The sequence below is a fragment of the Paroedura picta genome, chromosome 14 (genome assembly GCF_049243985.1).
Source record: "Paroedura picta isolate Pp20150507F chromosome 14, Ppicta_v3.0, whole genome shotgun sequence".
Taxonomy (NCBI): domain Eukaryota; kingdom Metazoa; phylum Chordata; class Lepidosauria; order Squamata; family Gekkonidae; genus Paroedura; species Paroedura picta.
In genome coordinates, this window is record NC_135382.1 from 41,394,736 (window position 1) to 41,416,686 (window position 21,951).

Sequence of the window (21,951 nt, forward strand, 5' to 3'; positions counted from 1 at the left end):
CGGAGAGAGAGTGATTGGCCCAAGGTCACCCATAGAAGAGGGAGGATTTGAACCTTGGTCTTCCAGATACAAAATTTATGTGGCAAGTTGACCAGGTCAGAGGTCTGACTGATGTGAGAATAAGCAGCTTGGGCTCCCGACCCCCATAGGCAAACACACAAGTAGGGCAAGTCTTGCTTGCCTGCCCCCTCTCCTGCTCTGTCTGCATACTCACTGTTTCCTCCAGTCCTCCCCATCACTACCCACATCCAGTCAGTTTTCCTGCCTTCCGCTGCCCTGCTCTGCAGAGGCATGGGGGTGGGGAGTCAGTGACTCCTACTGTCCCTTAAACCAGGGGTAGTCAACCTGTGGTCCTCCAGATGTCCATGGACTACAATTCCCATGAGCCCCTGCCAGCAATTCATGGGAATTGTAGTCCATGGACATCTGGAGGACCACAGGTTGACTACCCCTGCCTTAAACAGCATCTCCCTGCTCCTCCCAATGTGCTCCTCCCACCATCTCCCACATTGGGAGGGAGGGTAGCTGCTGGGAGAAAAGAATGTTGGGGAAGTTTAGCCCCTGCTATTTTTTTTAATTGTAATTTTTTCCTGCCGAAATATCTTTGTCTGGGCCTGGAGCACCTAGCCACAGTGATTCATGCAATGTTCCCCTCTAGACTGGAGTATTGTAACTAAGTGTACGCAGACCTGCCCTTGGCTCTAGTTACAACTGATCCAAAATGCTACTGCACAAGTTGTCAACAGGACACCATGGAGGACCCAGATAAGACCAATACTGCAAACAGCTACGTTTGCTTCTAGTTGAGTTCTAGGTTGTTCAAGGTTTTGGGACTAACCTTAAGGGCATACATGGTCCAGGACCTGCACATCTAAGGGATTGCCTATCTGAATATGTCCCTTAGGTCCAGGGACTAGTACCAGTCCGTGGATCAGGTGGTACCGGGCCACGGCTCCTCCTTGTCCTCCTCCCTGGCTCTGCCTCGGGAGCTGCCCTGCCACTCTGCTGCCAGCTCACCTTTGGTGCTCTCCAGTGGCCACCATATCTGGAGCTCCCCTTCGGCATGGCACTGCGCAGCTGTTGCTGGCAGCGCCCCCAGCGGGTGGCGGGAAGTCAGGGGCGCCGGCGGGGAAGCAAGTGGAGCAGGGGTTCAGGCGGCGATGTCCCTCGACAAAAAACTACCCCCTCCCCCCTGGGCCTCAGTAAAATTGTCAAGCATTGACCAGTCCCCTGCTTTAGGATGCTTAGGGCTGATCCTGCGTTGAGCAGGGGGTTGGACTAGATGGCCTGTATGGCCCCTTCCAACTCTATGATTCTAAGATTCTATGATCCTATGATAAAAAGGTTGGGGACCACTGCCTTAGAGAACACTTTGATTAGGTACGGCTAACCGACTGGTAGTCCCCAGTCCTAAAGTAATATGACTGGCCTTTTTGACCCTGGCTCCTGCCTGGTGCAATGAGCTCCAGGGGAACATCAAGGCCCTGATGGGGGTGACACAGTTTTGCAGCACCCGTAAGATGGAGCTCTTCTGCCAGGCCTATGGTAGAAACAAGGAGAATTAGCACATCCTATGGACCTCCGCTGCCTGTCTTGGGTTTTCCTCCTGCTCTCCTTATCTAAGGAGACTTTCTGACAATGATTCTAACAAACTAATTGAATAATTGGGCTGCTAACTTTTATTTTGTTTTTAATATATATTGTATTACTATATTGTATGTTTTTATTATATACACTGTTGTAAGCCGCCTCAAAATTATTACTTTAATGGCATATTTAGTGACATTTAGATAAGCAATCACGTATCACTGTCTTTTGCAAAATACCAGGGTTTTTTCCTCAAGAGAATGCCTGGACCTGTGTCTCTTTGGCCATATCACAGCTGGCTTATCTGCTTGGGTGGTGGAAATCCCTGCACTATGGGGTCATGGGAGGCCCTTGCTGATATGTACTGCTCACTTTTCTCCCCCACCCTTCTCTGCCATTGATTTGGAAGTCCAGCAGGCCTTGCAACCCTAGGCTAGAGGAATGTGTCTCCATCTTCTGATGCTTGTGTAGCAGGCTGTTGTAGCAAACCTTTTCTCTGTCCCTTCTTGCAGTTGGAGTGCCTCAAACTGATTGCATCTCAGAAATTTACAGACAAACGGATTGGGTACCTTGGAGCCATGCTACTGCTGGATGAGCGGCAGGATGTCCATCTCCTCATGACCAACTGTATCAAGAAGTAAAGCCTCTTCCTGTTCCTCTGCTGGGCTTTTGGGGCTCTTGCTCATAGTAGGACTGGGAAGATTTAGAAAGGCCTGATTCAGATGGCAGAGCTTGGAATGGACACAGGCGGTTTTGGCATCCAGCATATCTTCGTCTGGCTTCCCTGGCCATAAGGCAGAAGCTTTTTATTTATTTTTATGCCGCAGCTCTCCAAAGGTCTCGTTGCGGTTCACAATATAATAAGATACAGTAAAAACCCGTAAAAGCACCCCTTTCAAACAATTGAACAAATGGCGATCAATTTCTAAAGAGAATTCTAATCTCCCAATCTCCCCCCGCCCCTCGTTCAGCCCAAGGGTCAAGTTCTTTTCCACTGGGAGCAAGGGACCAAATCTAATCATACATTGAGGGATCCTCTGATAGTAACTCCGCCCTGCCGTCAACCATATGCCTGGTGGAAGAGCTCCGTCTTAAAGGCTCTGTGAATAGCTGATAACTCCAGCAGGGCCCTCAGCTCTTCCAGGAGCTCATTCCACCAGGTTGGGGCCAGGACCGAAAAGGCCCTGGCCCTGGTTGAGGCTAGGGGGCCCAGGACAACCAGTAGATTCAAAGTGAAGAGTCCTGCGGGGGGCATAAACAACTAAGTGGTCCTGCAGATAATAACAATACCTTGAACTTGACCTGGAAGCAGACTGGTAACCAGCGCAGTTGACGGAGCACCAGCTGAATATGGGTCCTTCAGAGTGTTCTAGTGAGGACCCTAGCAGCTGCATTTTGTACCAGCTACAGTTTCCGGGTCAAAGCCAAGGGCAGGCCTGCATACCGCGAGTTACAGAAGTCTATTCTGAAAGTGACCGTTGCATGGATCACTGTGGCCAAGTGGACAGATATGGCGCTAGTAGTGACGCTTGGTGAAGATGGAAGAGTGCCGTTTGGGCTACTTTCATGACCTTAGCCTCCATGGAAAGGGAGGCATCAAAGGTCACTCCCAAATTCCTGGCAACCAGTGTAGGTGTTAACTGCACACTGTCCAGGCAAGGGAGCCTCGCTTCCTGGTCCTGCCTGCTTCTACCTAGCCACAGGACCTTTGTCTTTCACTCCCTTTTTGGACAGAGAGCCAGGAAGGCAGCAATGGTCTGCCTGCTGATGGGGCAGTCAAGCAGTGTTGTTATGCTGTAGCTATGCCTCTGGATCCACAATGATCTGAGCTGTGGAGTGGGGGGCATGGCTTAGCTCCGCGAAAGGCATGTTCCCCTGTCTGCAGGACATAAAGAAATGAGAGCACCTGAAGCTGTTGTCTGCTAAGTAGGACTGTTGATCCACCTGGCTCAGCACTGTCTGCTCTGATTGGTGGTGGCTGCCCAGGATCTTGGGTGGGAAAAGCTTTCCCAGCACCTCCTTTTAACTGGAGGAGCTGTATGCAGAGCATGCACAATGGCCACAGTGGGCAGAACAGCTGGATCGCTTTTCCAGTTGTGTGAAGAGTAGCAAACCTCTTTGGCCAAGACAGCCTTTGCCTATATCTTCCTTGTCTTTGTGTTTAATTGGGCTGCTTTCTTTCCCTCCTAGTGACCTTAATCACAGCACGCAGTATGTGCAGGGCCTCGCACTCTGTACCCTGGGCTGCATGGGCTCCTCTGAGATGTGCCGTGACCTAGCTGGGGAAGTGGAGAAGCTCCTGAAAACGTCTAACTCTTACTTGAGGAAAAAGGTACTCAGCTGTGGGAGGCAGGTTCTGGGGTCCCTTGCTGGGAGGCCCTGTGGCAAGAAGAGAAGGGCTAAGACCCCTCACAGTATTTGGTTTTCCCTGGTGAAACAGGAGCAGTTTTATTTTCTTTGGATCGCTTCTTCAGTCTCTGTTCTCCTGCATAGCAAGCCCCCCCCCCCCACAGCCTCCTTGGACATTCTGGGACACCATCATGGGAGAGGGTGGGAAGGCAAAAGCTGCTGCTGTGGAGGAACACAGCAGGGCAGGGATTGCTGCTGCCAATATCATTCAGCAAGTAGCATTCCAGTGGGAGCAGGAGTGAAACTGCTGGCTGCAGCTACACTGGGGGAAAGGCACTTCATGGAATCATAAAATAGTTGGAAGGGACCTCCTGGGTCATCTGGTGCAACTCCCTGCACTTTGCTGGACACTCAATCCTATAGCTCATCCACTGGAAGCTGCCACCCCCTTGAATATTCACAGAATCAGCCTCTCCATCAGATGGCTATCCAGCCTCGGTTTAAAAATTTCCAAAGATGGAGAACCCACCACCTCCCGAGGAAGCCTGTTCCTCTGAGAAACTGCTCTGTCAGGAACTTCTGGACGTTTAGATGGAATTTCTTTTGAATTAATTTCATCCCATTGGATATGGTTTGTCTCTCCGGGGCAAGTGAGAACAACTCTGCTCCATTCTCTATATGGCATCCTTCTAAATACTTGAAAATGGCTATCAGATCCCCTCTGTCATCTCCAGACTAAACAGGCCAAGCTCCCCCAACCTTTCCTTATATGTCTTGGTCTCCAAACCCCTCACCAGTGTTGCCCTCCTCTGGACACACTCCAGTTTGTCTACATCCCTCTTCAACTGGGGTGCCCAAAACTGAACACAGGACTCCAAGTGAGGCCGAACCAGAGCAGAGTAAAGCAGTAACATCACCCCACATGATCTAGACACTATACTTCTTTTGATACAGCCCAAAATCCTATTTGTCTTTTTATCCACCGAGTCACCTCGCACATACTACTGCCGAGACAAGTCTTCTTTCTGTGTGTTGCTGGATGGTGGTTGCAGCAAGCATGGCTGGGCCTGTAGGGAGAAGGAATCAGGAGAAGGGATCAGGAAATGAGGAGGAAAAGGAAGAGAGGCTGAGGGTGAGCGGTAATGGTAGAGGCAATGGGGAGAGGTATACTGGGGTACCTACCTGTGAGAAGGTGCAGGTGAGATTGGTGAGCTGGAGAGGAGCCCCAGGCAGGGGCGGAGGTCTAGTCGAAGCTGGTGAGGTCAACCATGGGTCTGTCCAGCAGTAAGCAACCTCTCTTGCCCTGGTCTTGTCTTTGGAAGGGACAAAAGAGTGCTCTCCCTGCTGGAGGGTCCCTGCTGGCTCATATGTTCCCCAAATGAGGGGAGATGCAGATACACCGTATTTGTTTGGGCTTTTTGACTGGGGGAAGGGGGAGACTGCATTCACAGCTGTTTCCCACCCTTGTTCTTCTGCAGGCTGCCCTGTGTGCCGTTCATGTCATCAGGAAGGTGCCTGAGCTCATGGAGATGTTCCTACCAGCCACAAAAAATTTGCTGAATGAGAAAAATCATGGTAATGCCAGCAATCAGGAGCAGCAAGGGAGGCCCCCACTACCATTGCTACTGCTGCTGCTCTTTTAAGTGGGGAGGGGGTAGAAGAGCACTGAGAGATCATAGCAGAAAAGCAGAATGAGGCTGGGTAAGAACACAGAGGCTCTTGTATGTGGCTTTGGATGCTGACCAAGACGGAAGTGGGTTGTGTGCTGCCAGGCCCTAGAGCCTTTGGCCCTGGCCCCCACAATGGCGCTGTCATCTCATGCTGCTGCACTGATCAAAAGGAAAAATCTCTAGCATTGCTCTGCTAGGAGAGCACAAAGCGACTTAGGTGTTCGTGGAATGGTAGTGGGTGCCCAGAAACCCTGGCCAGGAAGTGCTGTTCAGAGGCCCGCATGCAAACTGGAGTATGGCCTCCCCTCTGGCATGTGTCTGGAGCTTTGTTGTGGGAAGAGGTGGGCTCCATGTTCTCTCTCTCTCTGTCTTTTTGGGCAGGTGTACTACACACCTCTGTTGTCCTGCTCACTGAAATGTGCGAGAGAAGCCCAGACATGCTAGCCCACTTTAGAAAGGTAAGTCCTGATCCTGCTGCTCTGTTCCTGTCTGCAGTGCAGAGCCTTGACCCAGCTGGGTGGGGGAGGTGGTTCGTCCTCTTTGCCAGGTGGGGGGAGGGTTGCAGAATAGCAGCAAATGCTCTGTCTAAGCAAAGGGCAAAACTGTCGCTGGACTTGGCCCCCATAGGGAACTAAAGTGTGAGTGCCTGCATTGTGCCTGAACGCCCCTTCCAACTCATTCCAGGATTCTAAGTCTCTGAGCAGCGAAATGGGAGGAGGCCTTGTCCTCCATGCTGAACTGGTGGAAGTTTGGCTTTTCTCCACTTGCCTAGCCTTTGTGGGCCCTCTGGCAGAAAACAGTGGTTACCCTCTCTCCACCCCTCCCCCCGCCCCCTGGGAGCGTTAGCCATCTGTGTTGCTTCTGCTGTTGCCTTGGTTGCCCTTCCTGCCCAGTGCGGCTGTCGAGATGGGGGTGAGGGTAAGTGGGTGGGTGGGTGGGTGGGTGCTGCGCGCAGTCTCCTTGGCCTAATGCCTGCTTCATCTCTTTTGTCCCTTTTCTCTGTTTGGAATCCTGCTGTGTGTTAGAATGAGAAGGTAAGAGGTGCTGACTCTTCTCCCCCTTGAAGTGCATGTTCGCCTCAGGCCCGCAGAGGGGTTTCTGCTTATGGCACTAATGCTGCAGCTTGTCTAACATGTTTGCAGTCAGCTCGGTTCATGTCCTAATGAAGCCTCGATTTCCAGGCAGCCATGGATCTGCACTGCAGACAGTCCCCTTGTTGAATAGCTCTGTCAGGCTGCCTGTGGGATCTCAAACATCTTGGGGTAGGGAGGGGAGGAGGTTGCCTTCTTCATGATTGAGATAGAAAAGTGGGCTTGTGAAGGTATTTCTATCCTCGGGGGTGGGGGGAGGTCCCTGGCCCATGGAAAGGCTGCTTGTGATATGTATGCCTTGCTAGCTGCTGTTCACAAGGCATTTTCCCCTCACTTTCTCTCACCCTTCCCTTTTTTGCAACAGCCCCCTGGAGAGCTGGCTGTCAGCCAGTTCAGGAGCACATTGACTGCCAGGGTTTAGCATCGTGTGCTCCTTTGCCGCTCCGTTACAGTTTGCCTCTTCCAAACAATATGGGAAGAAGTGCAGGGTGCATTTCAGGACATGACCTCAAAAGAGCAGGCATGTATCTTGCAGGCAGGAAGTGGCTTCTCTAGAACTTCCTTCGGTGAATTCCGGGCTGGGCTGGGACTTTCTACCAGGCTCTCAGAATAAAACAAAGCACTGTGCTTACTAGCTTATATTATTAAGTCAGGTATTTATGTCCTGCTTTTCAGCACTGAAAAATTGAAAACATGAAGGATCTTGTGTGTCACAGTGGAAATAAAAAGTACCAGTAGAATAGCGGAACCAGCAAAACTGAAGTGCCATGAGTAGCTTGTGCTTTGAATTAGTTTGGTGTTCTTTTTTAAATTGGGAATAGCCCAGCTCCCTCTCCAATGGTGCCCCTGTCATGCACAGGAACGCTGGTGATAGAGTAGCCGTTTGGTGGGAAAGGCAAGCAGAGTAAGAAGAAGAAAAAGAGTTGGTTCTTATATGCCACTTTTCTCTACCCAAAAGAGTCTCCATTTCCTCTCCCCACAACAGACACTCTGTGAGGTAGAGGAGGCTGAGAGAGCCTATATATTACTGCTCGGTCAGAACAGCTCTATCAATGCTGTGGCAAACCAAAGGTCACTCAGCTGGCTGCAAGTGGGGGAGGGGGGAAACAAACCCAGCTGGCCAGATTACAAGTCCGCACTCCTAACCACTACACCAAGTTGGATCTTCTGGGTTTCCAGAGCTTTGTGAGACAAGATGCGAGCGGGACTCCCTGTAGATGGGCGCTGACCTCTGCTTGGAGAGATCCTTATTCTTGAGCACCTCCCTCGGTCTCTTAACAGTGCTGTGTTCTTTGCAGCTAGTCCCTCAGCTAGTTCGTATCCTAAAGAACCTCATCATGTCTGGCTACTCCCCTGAGCATGACGTCTCTGGGATCAGTGACCCCTTTCTGCAGGTAAGGACTCAATGACCAGGCCCAAATTCCATGGTTGGCTGGTGTTGGCTCTCTGTCTTAAAGGTGAGATTGGTCCTTGCAGGTGCGGATCCTCCGGTTGCTGAGAATTCTTGGGCGAAATGATGATGACTCCAGTGAAGCCATGAATGACATTTTAGCCCAGGTGAGTGATTCTGGGGACTGTGACCTGCCCAGCCAATGCAGGAAGGGGGGCTGGAGGCAGACTTGCCGGATGACACTGATCTCTTCCTCTGTGTTCTAGGTGGCCACCAATACAGAAACCAGTAAAAATGTGGGCAATGCCATTCTGTATGAAACAGTCTTAACTATTATGGACATCAAATCTGAGAGTGGCCTGCGAGTATGTATCCCTCCCCTGCTGTGTTTGTGGGATTGGATTTTTTTTGGTTTTGGGGCAGAGCATTGGAAGCTTGGTCCAGGCAGCATTCTGACTAGAGGTTCATAGAATCATAGAGTTGGAAGGTACCTCCAGGGTCATCTAGTCCAACCACCTGCAGAATGCAGAAAATAGACAACTACCAGTGCATCCAGAGTAACCTCAGTTTGATGCCCCAATGATGTCCCCCCCCCCCCAAAAAAAAACCCCAGAATCCCTGGCCAATCTGGCCTGGAGGAAATTTTCCTCCCGACCCCAAAGTGGCAATCTGGTCATGCAAAAAAGGGCCACAAGAGCCGTGCACAGACACAATCCCTTCTGCCCACCCACTTCCAATCTACCTAAGTCTCCAAACCCCTCATCATTTTTGTTGTCCTCTGGACGCGCTCCAGTTTGCCTATATTCTTCTTTAATAGTGGTGCCCAAAATGGAACACAGTACTCCAAGGAAGGTCTAATCAGAGTGGAGTAAAGTGGTAACATTGCCTCGCATGATCTGGACACTACAGCCCAAAATCCTATTTGCCTTTTTATCCACCGAGTCACACTGCTGTTAGGTCTCCTAAGACCCCTAGATCCTATTTGCACATACTACTGCCAAGACACAAGTATCACGCATCCTTCAAAAACATCAGCCCCTGGAGTCTCAGCCCCTACCCCCTTGTAACTGGTTCTAAACTTAGTGTTAAAGAGTTTCTCCAAATGTCCACCTGAAATTTGCCTTCTTGTAACATAAACCCTTAGATCTGATCTGCCTCTCTGGGACAGCAGGGAAGTCTTTGCCCTCACCCATGTGATGGCCTTGCAGGTGCTGCTTCTCCAGTGGCCCTCAGACTTGCTCACTGGGGACCAGCTTGTAATGAAGTCATCCCAGGATACCTTCAGCAGGGCGTGTGTAAGTCAGCAAGGGGCATTGGCACGGGAGGTACATCTAGACTTTACCCAGGCCGAAGCCTTTTAAATCCTGGCCCTGACCTGATGGAATGAACTCCTGGAAGAGCTTAGGTTCCTGATGTCACTTTCCCAGTTCTGCAGGGCCTGCAAGATGGAGATCTTCCACCAGTGGAAGCCTGGGCAATTTGATCTATGGGCCCTACTGAATTGGCAAAAACATCTGCCAACTCCCCTAGCATCTGTCCCGAGACATGGGACTTCAGGAAGCTGCTGAGCAAGGAAGGGTGAGGTTATTTTCGTCTCTGGGGAGAAATGGAAGAGACCTCCATAGTCATCTAGTCCCTACACAATGCAGGAACTCACAACTACCTGCCTACTCACAGTGACCCCAATTTCATGCCCAAATGATTCCCCCCCCCCCCCAAAAAAAAAACCCTCCAGAATCCAGCCTAGCCTGCAGGAAATTCACTTACCATCCCACAGTGGTGATCAACAATTCCCTGGGTATGCAAGGAAGGGGCCATAAGAGACAAACACTGGCACATCCCTTACTTCCCACCCACTCACAATCTGCCCAAGTTAATAAAATCAGCATTTTCTATCGGATGACTATCTAGCCTCTGCTTAAAAACTTCCAAAGAAGGAGAACCCACCACCTCCCGAGGAAGCCTGTTCCACTGAGGAACCTCTCTAACTCTCAGAAACTTCTTTTGAATGTTTAGCCGGAAACGCTTTTAAATTAATTCTGGTCCAACCTTCTGGGGCAAGAGAAAACAACTCTGTTCCATCTTCTATATGACAGCCCTTCAAGTATTTGAAGGTGATTATCATATCATATCTTCTCTTCATCCAGGCTAAGACTAAGCTCCCTTAACCTTTCCTTATATGACTTGGTCTCCAAACCTCTCACCGTCTTCTGTATATTATTGGGATTTTATGGTGGGGCTTTTTACTATGTTACCTGCCATGAGCCAGTTTCATCTGGGAGTTACGGACTATAAATCAAATATAAATAAATAGAGAAGTGTCAGGCCAGGGTCGTTATCTGGTATGGGGGAGAAATGGTTACCTTCACCCTGAGAGGGCCCAGGGCCACAGCACAGCATACTTAGGGCTGCTAGGCAGTATCTAACTCTCGGTTTGGCTCTAAAACCCACTTCCTTTGGCTATGGATCACAAGGTCACATGAACATGTGTATACATACCTCTCTCTTTCTCTTTTCAGGTCTTGGCCATTAATATTCTTGGCCGGTTCTTACTCAATAATGACAAAAATATTAGGTAAGTCCAAGAATTTGGGGGAAGCTCTGTGGCTTGGGCAAGCTCATGTACTTGTTGCCTCCACTCCCTGGGAATAACCGAAACCATTTTGGAGAAGGTGGCAGTGATGCTGCCTTCCTTCTAGAAGGGATGGCCTAACCAGGTACCAACTGTGTGAACCAAGACATGGCAAAATATGCCATGTGGGAGCCTGGAGCACATGCCTACAGAAACTGGTATGCCTGGCGTCAGAAGGCGGCCAAGCCAGCCTCATCCGTTCCCGGAGTGAAGTTTTTGTTTTCATGTATGCAGGCTGACGGGTTATTTTTGCAAAGGGCCCCCATCCCCCCACTACTCTTTCCAAAGGAGGGAGGCAAATCTCTCCACTTCTACCGTGATCTGGAATGGCCACCATGCTCTTCTCTCTTAGGTATGTTGCTTTGACATCCTTGTTGAAGACTGTGCAGACTGACCACAATGCAGTCCAGAGGCACCGGAGCACCATAGTGGACTGCCTGAAGGATCTAGACGTCTCCATCAAGAGGTGAGCGGAGCTCTCCTGGCATCAGCTACATTGTATCAGCTACAATGGGCTTTTATTTCTAGTATTAGTATATGATGATAAATGAAGTCGTTTGCTCTCACCTTTCATAACATTTCCAATGAGGGATTGGAGATTTTGTGAAGGTACAGCTGGGCATGAGAAATAGCCGTTGTTGTTTTTTCTTAAGAGATGTCTGAAGCTTTGAAAAGAGAAGATAGTTGCAGTAATTTTTTATCTCTGTTGATATTTACTCTCTCATGCTTCTAATTCCTTCTATGCTTCTTGAGGTCCATTGTCATCAGGGAGTTTCAAAGAAACCTTTCAAAAGCGATAGAAACACTCCTCATTTTCCCCCTTTCCAAGGAAAATAAACAACTAGAAACCCTTTTATTATTGGGTTTTCCACCTGTATCATTCAGAAATGCAAAGTTGCATCCTGCAGCCATCGCCCCTAGTGGGCAGACTGCATTACACAAGATGTTGATGAGTGAGCATCAAGAAGGAGTGGAGAGTTGGTACGGAAAGAAGCCTGCAGTCTGAGGCTCACACCTGCCTGCATTATATCTGGAGAGGCATGAGATGATGCAGCCCTGTAGAACTCCAGAGGCAGGTGTTTGTTTTCAGGGACTAAAACAAGCTGACGATGACAAAACCAAATGTTTGTTGCTTAACGTCACAAGCAGATGTACAACCAAAATGAGCCCTAGAGTAAATAAAAAATTTTTTCAACAATGTCTTGGTCAGTGGTTCTACAGCGTAATAATATATAAATAAGGTATAAATAAGTGAATATTAAAACATTTTCATGACAATTACATATGTCCAAGTACAATATCTAAATCAAATTCCAGATCAGACTTAAGACCATACCCTTAAGGCCATATGCTGTCTGGGCCCATTGTACCTCAGGGAATCACCTCTCTGCTTACACCCCCCAAAGAACCTTATACTCCAGCACTTCCAACTTTCTGGTGGAACGAGCTCCCAGAGGAGATCAGCGCCCTGACAGAACCTGAACAATTCTGCAAGGCATGCAAAAGCGAGCTTCTCCACCAGGTATTTGGTTGAAGTCAACTTGACCTGCCAGTTCGCAAGGGCCCTCCCCCTGAGCCTCCCTCCTATGGAACCCACTACAATTCTATCCAATTCCATTATCAGTATAAGTTAATTTAGTGTTTTCCATATTTTTCTACTCTGTTGTGTGTTGTTATCACTTCGTTATTGTTAAACTAAGTTATCTTTATTGTTTCTGTTTTGTGAACCACCCTGTACCCTCAGGGAGGGTGGTATATAAATATAATAAATAAATAAATAAATAAAGACTGTCTACCTATGTATAAAGTTAGGCTTAAATTCCACTGTGTGTCAAACATTATAGAATATCTATATTTGGGTAGAATATAATATAAACCATAAGAAATTCCCATGATTCTTATCCAGTAATGCCAAGTATCAGAACAAAAGCAGAAGATAGAACAGCTGATGATATAGGTTGAAATTGTAGGTTTTCAACCACAGGATCCCCATTATACCTTTGACAGAGCATGAACCCGTACGGGCTTTTGGATCTTTCTAGGTGTAAACATCCATACATACCTATAAATATCCAAAAGACACTTTGGGTTTATCCTCTGTCAAAGATATGATGAGGATCCTGTGGCTGAAAACTTACCATTTCAACTTATATGACCTTTATACAATTGTCTGTTCTGCCTTTTATTTTTAGTTAGACTAACGGGAACTTCTCATGGATTATATTCTGCCCACATAACATTTGACACACAGTGGAATTTAAGCCTAACTTTATGCATAAGTCTTTAGGTATTGTAGTTGGATGTGTGTAATTATCATGAAAATGTTTTCATGTTCATATATTATTACGCTGTAGAGCCACTTTGTAAAAAATATTTATAATCATATTTCTATACTGCCACTCCCAACACTCCTGAGAGTGGCGGTGTAGATGAAGCACTTACGAAGACACTGTTGAAAAACAAATTTATTTGCTCTGGGGCTCGTTTTGATTGTACATCTGTTTTTGAAATTTAACAAGAAGCATTTAGTTTCATCATCGTCAGCTTGTTTCCTTCTCTTCTGCTTTCATCGGCTGATGGGCCTCTTGCTTCTGTTTTCAGGGACTGGCAGCCTAGGTAACAGGACCCGCATTCTGCACAGCATCTCCTGCCACCTGGCCAGCCAGTCTTCTGCTTGTGCTTTTTGGTAGTAAGGACATTCCAGAAGGGCAGGGTCTCCTGCTTCCCTGTCTGGAATCCCCTTCAGTCTTTCTGTGACTGCCTGGATTCCAGGAAGCAGGTGAATGATGGAGATCCCTGCCTCAGCAGGACCTTTGAATGCTCCATGGCCTCCAGAAGGGGAAGGATCGTGGTTGGTGGTGTTGTAGGATGAAGCCTGATAGATCCACCCACAGAGTGCCTGGTGTAGTGATGGTAACAATCAAGCAGCTTGTCAAACCACATCAGTGACTCCAGAGAGGCTCTAGCTGTGGACAGCTGACAATGCCTTCCTCTCCCCTTTCCCAGGCGAGCAATGGAGCTAAGCTTTGCTCTTGTGAATGGGAACAACATCCGAGGAATGATGAAGGAACTGCTGTATTTTCTGGATTCCTGTGAGCCGGAATTCAAGGCAGACTGTGCATCAGGAATATTCCTTGCAGCAGAGAAGTAAGATATGCACAGGCTGGGGTTGTTCCACTGCTTGCATGCCTCCCTGTTTGCTGCTACCCAGCAGCAGGTCTTGGGGAAGAGGGCTGTCTCACCCCCACCTACCTCAGGGCAGCTACTGTTCAGGAGGGACTGTTAACTGGCCTAGGGTATTGGTTGTTTCAGCAGAACCCTCCCCTCCCACCCACCCCTCTAATGCTTTGGCTTACTGCTTCAGTGGCTCCCAGCAGCTTCTGTAGGTTTGATCCTGGGGGGAAGTCTGCTGCTTCTGATAACTTTGCTGTGTTAAGTGTTTCAATAAAGGGCTGGACATGGTTGCCTGAGCTGGCCCACAGAGAGGGGAGGAGACTGCTTCCTGGTTCGGTGCCCTTCCCACCTGCTAGGGTTCCACCAGTGTGGTGACATCTAAGCCTCTTGTGTCTCCAGAGCAGGTAGTTGTGCTCTCCTCTCCCCTGTTAGAATGTAGGGACTTGGTTTCCTTTTCCCTCCCACACAGTAAGTGATTGCTCTTCCATGGTCCTATTTGCACCTTGCAAGTAAACTTAAGGCTTCCTGCTGTGGAAAAAAGCAGTGTAAAAAGGTTTAAATGAATACATGCAAACACACTGGAGCATGTTGCATGATTGCTCAAGGTGATATGGGGAAACTGAGTCAAAGGTCTACAGTGCGGCCTTCCATATCTGTGGAGGAGAGTGGGTATTTGCCCGTGTGGCTGTCCAGGGCGTGTGTTTGGGCAGGGGCCTCCCCACTCACTTTCTTACTCACTCACCCAGGCTTGTCTGTTGCTTTTTCAGATATGCTCCTTCCAAACGCTGGCACATAGACACCATCATGAGAGTCTTGACAACGGTAAGTGCCCCCATGTGTAGAAGGACCACTTGGCATGCCAGAGACGCTATGAACACCAGGGTCATTCCTGGGTACTGTGGCGTTTCCTGTTGCTTAGATTAGGTCTATGGTAGTCAGGTGGTTGCTTCCAGGAGCAGTTGTGCAGCATGACTCTCAAGGGCTGAGTGAGCAGGACATTGGGGTGGAGGGAGGACAGACCCCCTCATCAGCCAAAGGGACTAGGACTAGGAAACTCAGCGAGTTTGGCCTTTTGGGTGAGGGAGGGCTTTCCATACCTGGAATGCTGTAGCTGGCTGAGGGAGCTGCTGTTACTTCCCACTCCCTTAGAGTTTCCCTTGGACCTATCTTGATGGCCTGCCAACCTCTCTTGTGCATGTGGTCCTCTCCTTCCAGGCAGGGAGTTATGTGCGTGATGATGCTGTCCCTAATCTCATCCAGCTGATCACCAACAGTGTGGAGATGCATGCTTACACTGTGCAGAGACTCTACAAAGCCATCTTGGGTGATTACTCACAAGTAAGTGCTTTGTGTAACACTGCCTGCATTGCCTAGGAAGGCATGGGGCTGTGGTCACAAAATGGCGTTGACTGTGTTGTTGATGTGACACCTGAAATCCGTCTTCTTCCCTCTGCCAGCAACCTCTGGTGCAGGTGTCTTCCTGGTGCATAGGAGAGTATGGAGACCTCTTGGTATCTGGTCAGTGCGAAGAGGAGGAGCCAATCCAGGTATTCCTGCAGGAGAAAGAATGGGGCACACCTGGAAGGGTTTTGCATCTGAGGAAAGCTGCCCCCTGGGCCCCTGGCCCTCAGCCCTTCTCGGCCATTGCATCCCATTGCCTTGGCTTGCGCAGGTCACGGAGGAGGAAGTCCTTGATGTTCTGGAAAGCATCCTCATCTCCAACATGACAACATCAGTCACACGAGGCTACACCCTCACAGCGATCATGAAACTGTCCACCCGGTTTGCTTGCACAGTCAAGTGAGTTCCTTCTGGTGGGCCATTCTGGGTCCATGTCCTGGTCCTGAAGGAAGGCATGGAATGCTATGCACTTTCCTGTTCCTCAAGAGTCCTCCATATGAAGACAAGGTCCAGCACTGCCACAAAGTTGCAAACGGACAGGGGAATTTTGTTCCCAGGGACCCAAGAAGGAGGGCTGAGTTGTCTTCCTGTTGCCATGAAGGGTGGGTAGCATAGGGAAGAGAGGGCTGTCCTGGCGAAAATGCACCTGCTCTCTCTACTTGAGACAAGAGGGCATTGCAGCTCAAGCCTTACTGGAGCATAGGCTGGCTGCTTCACTGGCACCCTCCCAGTGTGGAGGGACAAAAGAGTGATTGGCAAGCAGTGGATCATGATCCCATGAGTGCCAGAGGCCTGTCTCACCAGCCTGTGGCATTTCTGCGTGTGCAGCTCTGATGTTGAGGAGTGCTGTTCTTGTTCCTCTCCAGCCGCATTAAGAAGGTGGTGTCCATATATGGCAGCAGCATCGATGTGGAGCTCCAACAGAGGGCAGTAGAATACAACGCCTTGTTCAAGAAGTATGATCACATGAGGTGAGCCTACATGGGGCTCTCTGTTGGCAAACCAGCATGGGGGCATCTTGTCCGCATGGGCTGCCTGCTGCCTGGAGTTGATCTGCCTGTGTTGAGGGCCACCTGGTGGTCCAAGGTTTCCCTTTCCCAGCACATACCTTAGAATATGAGTAAATAATCCTGTGTAAGATGGTAACTGGTTGCCTCCGGCAGTCATTGATGACCCGCGGAGGAGTTGTCAGTATTCTGAAGAGGAGCTGTGAAGTTGACCAGGGTGCTCCACTAGGGCATGACTATGCCCTGGGGCAATGATATCTTATTATTATTATTATTATTATTATTATTATTATTATTATTATTATTATTATTATTATTATTATTATTATTATATTTATAGCCCGCCACTCCCTTGCGGCTCGTGGCGGGTAACAATATCACAAATCCCCATTAAAACCCCATAAAAACAATAATAACATTGCCAGTATTGCCGGCATGGCAAGAACGGCAGCTCAACTTCCCCCCCCCTCCCTCCCACTACTAGCGGGTGGAGAGGAGGTCCGGATGATGTTTTGCTTCGGGTCTAGAACCCGAGTCCCCGGGGGAGGCATAGATCTATTATCAGCCCCGGCCTCAACCATAAACCTGGCGGAAGAGCTCCGTCTTGCAGGCCCTGCGGAACGTTGAAAGATCCCGCAGGGCCCGCAACTCTCCCGGGAGCTCATTCCACCAGGTCGGGGCCAGGACCGAAAAGGCCCTGGCCCTGGTTGAGGCCAGGCGTGCTTCCCTAGGGCCGGGAACGACCAACAGGTTTTCACCCGCAGAGCGCAAGGCCCTGCGAGGGGCATAGGGCGATAGGCGGTCCCTCAGGTATGTGGGTCCCAACTCGTGTAAAGCCTTGAAGGTTAGAACCAGAACCTTGAACCGGATCCGGGCAGCAATTGGCAACCAGCCCTTCATTGGGCTTAGCTGTTTACGACAAATGCTGCAGGGGTTGTAGCTAGTTAGGTTGCCTGTGAAGTGGACCAGGCAGTCAGTTCCTTTGGTAGCTGCATCATTGGTATCTTGCAGGTCAGCATTACTAGAAAGAATGCCAGTGATGGAGAAACTCACCACCAACGGCCCCACAGATGTCACTCAGCCGAATGGGGAGGCAGAGCCAGCAGTTCCAGAGCCCAAGCCACCCGCCCAAGGCCTGCCGCCCACCAGCCAGGTAACAGATGTGTTGGCAGATCCACCCTCTGGCAGACAGAGCAAGTTTGGGGCTGCTAGGTTCTGCCTGCAGGGCCCTTGGAGAAGGGAGTGCTTAGGGCCATGTCATGGACTGTGAGTGACAAATTCCCACAGCAGCTGTTGTGATGTCTTCAGAGCCTTCTGGTGCTCAGGTAGGGTGTTGAGGCACAGACAATGTAGGTGTCTTCTCCTCAGGCCAACGACCTGCTAGACCTTCTGGGAAGCAGTGACATCACTCCCGTTATCTCAACGGCCCCTGCTCACAAGCCAGCTTCTGCTGGTGGGGAACTGCTTGACCTCCTGGGAGATCTCAACCCAACTGGTAAGGTACTGGGGGATTTGGGCCAGGCAGCTGGGAGGGAGGCCTGTTGAAACCTATCCTCTTTGCTCCTCTCCCCTGGCTGGCTTTCCTCTGCTGTTGGGAGGAAGCCCTTAGCAGAGCCCAGCTGGGGGGGAGGGGGGGGGGCTTTGATAGTTCCAGCTGACCTTGTTTCTGCCCATCCGTCTGCTACTGTAGGTGCTCTGCCCCCAACCCCACCGATCCAGCACCCCCCCTTCCTACTGGATGGACTTTCCTCACAGCCCCTCTTCAATGACATAGCTGCTGGTAGGAATGTTGTCCCACTCCCTCTTTGAACAAGGGATGAGAGGGGGTGACTACTCGAGAGGGGGTGAGGAAGCACGGGGTCTCCAGCTCTGAGCAGTACTCTTTCCGGGCAGGCATCCCCACAATCACCGCCTACAGCAAGAATGGGCTGAAGATTGACTTTGCCTTTGAGCGCTCAAACACCAACCCCAGCGTCACCGTGATCACTATCCAGGCCGTGAACAGCACCGAGCTGGACATGACCGACTTTGTTTTCCAGGCTGCGGTACCAAAGGCAAGTTGGCTTTTTGGGGCAGGTGCTCTTGTGCTGCAGCCAGTCCTCTGGAGTGGGGTGGGAGGTGGCTTCGGAAAGGTCCTTCTTGGCTCTGTGGTAAGAAGGCTGCCATGGGCAGACCATGAACCCCTCCTCCCTCCCATCTTTGACAAGATTTGGTGTTCAGCTGGGACAGTGATCTCACCAGAACCAGGCCTGTTGCTTCCAGTTGATAGAATCAGAGAACAATAGAGTTGGAAGGGGCTATGTGGGCCATCTAGTCCCACCCCCCACTCAATGCAGGATCAGCCTCAAGCATCCATGAAAAGTATCTGTTCAGCCACTGCTTGAAGACTGCCAGTGAGAGGGAACTCGCCACCTCTTAGGTAACCCATTCTACTGCTGAACTACACTGACTGGGAAAATTTTATTCCTAATACTAGGTGGTACTGTTTTACATGTAATTTAAAGCCATTACTGTGGGTCCTCTCCTCTGCTGCCAACAGGAACCACTCCCTGCCTTCCTCCAAGTGACAACCGTTCAGATCCTGAAAGACAGCAATGATGTCCCTTCTCAACCACCTCTTCTCCTGGCTGAAAATTCCCAAGTCCCTCAGCCTTCCCTCATTGGGCTTTGTCCATGTCAGGGACCTTCCCAAAGCAAAAGTGATGCAGAGGGCTGGCTGAAACAGGCTTGTGAGGAAGCCTGAGGCCTTCCTCCAGAATGAATCCAGTTGAGAGAGTCACCCTCTCCTCTCACTGTTTTGCATTTCTCTAGACATTCCAGCTTCAGCTTCTGTCTCCCAGCAGCAGTGTCATCCCTGCATTTAACACAGGGACCCTCACACAGGTCATCAAAGTCCTGAACCCACAGAAGGTGAGTGACCTGCTGCTCCAGGGGAAGCTTGGCCACTGGTGTTTCTGCCCAGTTCTGTGTAATTCTGATTCTGTGCTCTTCTCCGGCTGTGACAACATCAGGGTATGGGTGGGGCCCCCTTGGGCTGGATTGAGAAACCCTCCATCATTAGCCTTCACATGGGAATGGGGAGCCTCCTGGCCCCTTTTGTCATCCTCTCAGAAAGCATGGTGGTGCTTTGGCTGCATGGCTGCAGAAGGGGCTTCCTGATGATTCTGCCTATGTCTCCTGGGGCATCTTCTAGGACTCCTGCCTGCTCTAGGGGCACTTGGAGGGAGATGCTCATCTCTCCTCTCTCCCTTCTCGTTGTAGCAACAGCTCCGCATGCGGATCAAGCTGACGTATAATCACAAGGGAGCTGCCCTGCAGGACCTGGCGGAAGTCAACAATTTCCCTCCTCAGTCCTGGCAATGAGCTCTGGCTCCGCCCTCCTCACACCCGCCTGTTGGATCGAAGGAACTCTGGGCTGGGCACTGTGACTCCAGACGTCCCCCTGACTGCGCCACCCCCCAGGGAGCTGATAAGAGCTGCTGCTGTGGAGCAGGAGGACTTGCCTTGCTCATCTGGAAAGCATCTATTTCCGGGCACTTGCTCTCTCTCCTCTCCTGGCCAGGCCGCTGAGCCACCCCGGCTGCTGGAGCTGGGTCCCCTTTGCTTGGAGAGGGGGCGGGAACCTGTGGCAACACGTGCACTCTCCCCTGTTGTTTGGGGCACTGGGGAGCAGCTGTCTTCTCTACAGTGGGTGGGCCTTGGGGTGGTTCCCTTGCTCTCTTCAGGCACTTTCATGTTGGAAACAAATTCCAAGGATGCTGATGATTCTTTTTCTTTGGGGTTCCCTGATGTTGGGGGCCTTTTCTATGCTTGGCTGCACGTACACACACAGTCCCTGGGTAGGGTAGTGGCTTGGATATGAGGAGGGTGTGTGTGTGGGTCAGTGGGATCTGCTCTTCTGGACAAGCCCTCCTAGGGGGGAGCAGGACCGCTCAAGGCCTGGCTGCTGTGTGCTTCCCAAAGTGCTGGAGAGAATGGAGGGGGATGGACAGCTCCAGCCAGTGGCTCTTGAGTGCCCTCCACTCGGCATCTTGGCACTCCTGGGGTGTGGTTCCTCATGGCGCAGCTGTGGTAGACAGGTGGGAAGGAAATGCCTGTTGCTAGGTGAGGAGGTACATAAGAGATGGCAAGGGGCCCCTGTTTGCCTGCTGGAAGACTCATCACCAAATTTCACTGCAGAGTCGCTCCCCCCTTGGCCCTTTTCATTTCCTGTCTGAGTCCTGGATTCCATTTGAATTCGTTCTCCTCCTGGGACGTTTGTGTTGTATCTGTAATATTGGCACTGAAATAAATACCATGCGGTTGAACGAGGCATCCTTCTTCTAGCAGCTGGTCTTGCAAGCTTGGCCTAACTTGGAGTGGGATCAGTGCCTGCAGGATGGCACGAACCCTGAGAGGCAAGTCAGAATAAGAGGGGGGGAGAGTGACTGGCCCAGGAAGAGCTTGTGCGGTTGGGGAGTTGTCTCTGGCCCAGGAAGAAGGGAAGGCTTGGTGCTGCTTAGTAACAGTTCCCTTCACATGAGAGCTGCTCCTGCTTGAGCGCTGTAGGACTCTGCTGGACTCCTTACTTCTCCAAGGCAGGTGTTGCTTCCAGTGGAGACTTTTGATTGAGCAGTCTTTGGCCACCCGCTTTCTTGCAAAGGAATGCTGCATGGAATGGAACCTGGCTGCAAAAGGCCCTTCCAGACAGTGGGGAGGCATGACCAGCTGGCTACGTTCTGTTCACTGCATCTCCAAAAGAAGGTACTGCAGGGATGGGAAAAGTTTTTCTTAAACTGGTGATGGTGACAACTCAGGGTCACCAAAAGGAGGTCAATGGCTAACGGAAGGAATAATTGGAATCATAGAGTTGGAAGGGACTTCCAGGGTTATCTAGTCACAGTCATCTTCTGTATGACAGCTCTTCAAGTATTTGAAGATGGTTATCTTATCACCTCTTAGTCATCTTCTCTCCAGGCTAAACAGCCCAAGCTCCCTCAACCTTTCCTCATACGACTTGATCTCCAAGCCCCTCACCATCTTTGTAGCCCTCCTCTGGACAGGCTCCAGTTTCTCTACATCTTTCTTCAGTTGTGCCCATAACTGAATAGAGTACTCCAAGTGATCTCTTACCAGAGCGGAGTAAAATGGTAACATCACCTCACGTGATCTGGACACTATACTACTTTTAATACAGCCCAGAATCCCATTTGCCTTTTTAGCTACTGAGTCACACTACTGATGCAAGTTCAGTGTCTGGTCTACTAAGATCTCCTCCCCACCCTCCCTGCTGCTCTGATAGCAGGGGATAGGAATAATGAGAGCTTCCACCATGTTGGGATTGTTTTTAAAGTCTTTTAATGGGTATTTTAATGGGGATAAGACCTGCCACGAGCCTATGGGGAGTGGCGGGAAATAAATCTAATTAATAATAATAATAATAATAATAATAATAATAATAATAAGACCCCCAGATCCTTTTCACACATACTACTGGTAAGACAAGTCTTACTCATCCTATAGTGATGCATGTGATTTTTCCTGTCTAAGGCCTCTAATGCACGGGCCAGAAGGCCTGCGCTGGTGGCAGGAGCACTTCGGTTAAAATCACCGATAACGCTTGCTGCCACTGCTAGCGCAGGAGCCTCCTGGCCCAGGGCTACGGAAAGCC

General features: G+C 50.1%; 1 protein-coding gene across 6 annotated transcripts in view; it reads left to right on the plus strand.

Moving 5' to 3' along the window:
* AP1G1 (adaptor related protein complex 1 subunit gamma 1) overlaps window positions 1–20,608 on the plus strand; it is a 29,894-nt gene extending 9,286 nt beyond the window's left edge. For 3 of the 6 annotated variants that reach the window (XM_077310501.1, XM_077310502.1, XM_077310503.1), the window contains exons 3-24: window positions 2,100–2,224; window positions 3,778–3,919; window positions 5,415–5,511; window positions 5,988–6,064; window positions 6,632–6,640; window positions 7,996–8,091; window positions 8,174–8,254; window positions 8,354–8,452; window positions 10,607–10,662; window positions 11,072–11,185; window positions 13,726–13,866; window positions 14,661–14,715; window positions 15,109–15,231; window positions 15,351–15,440; window positions 15,566–15,693; window positions 16,161–16,265; window positions 17,313–17,454; window positions 17,655–17,796; window positions 17,992–18,081; window positions 18,195–18,355; window positions 19,113–19,211; window positions 19,563–20,608. In XM_077310501.1, coding sequence (XP_077166616.1) covers window positions 2,100–2,224; window positions 3,778–3,919; window positions 5,415–5,511; window positions 5,988–6,064; window positions 6,632–6,640; window positions 7,996–8,091; window positions 8,174–8,254; window positions 8,354–8,452; window positions 10,607–10,662; window positions 11,072–11,185; window positions 13,726–13,866; window positions 14,661–14,715; window positions 15,109–15,231; window positions 15,351–15,440; window positions 15,566–15,693; window positions 16,161–16,265; window positions 17,313–17,454; window positions 17,655–17,796; window positions 17,992–18,081; window positions 18,195–18,355; window positions 19,113–19,211; window positions 19,563–19,664 — 2,274 coding nt within the window. In that variant the 3' untranslated portion in view covers window positions 19,665–20,608. The remainder of the gene's footprint in view (window positions 1–2,099; window positions 2,225–3,777; window positions 3,920–5,414; window positions 5,512–5,987; window positions 6,065–6,631; window positions 6,641–7,995; window positions 8,092–8,173; window positions 8,255–8,353; window positions 8,453–10,606; window positions 10,663–11,071; window positions 11,186–13,725; window positions 13,867–14,660; window positions 14,716–15,108; window positions 15,232–15,350; window positions 15,441–15,565; window positions 15,694–16,160; window positions 16,266–17,312; window positions 17,455–17,654; window positions 17,797–17,991; window positions 18,082–18,194; window positions 18,356–19,112; window positions 19,212–19,562) is intronic. The other 3 variants (XM_077310505.1, XM_077310504.1, XM_077310506.1) reach the window with 3 other exon arrangements.
* Window positions 20,609–21,951: the final 1,343 nt, after the last annotated feature.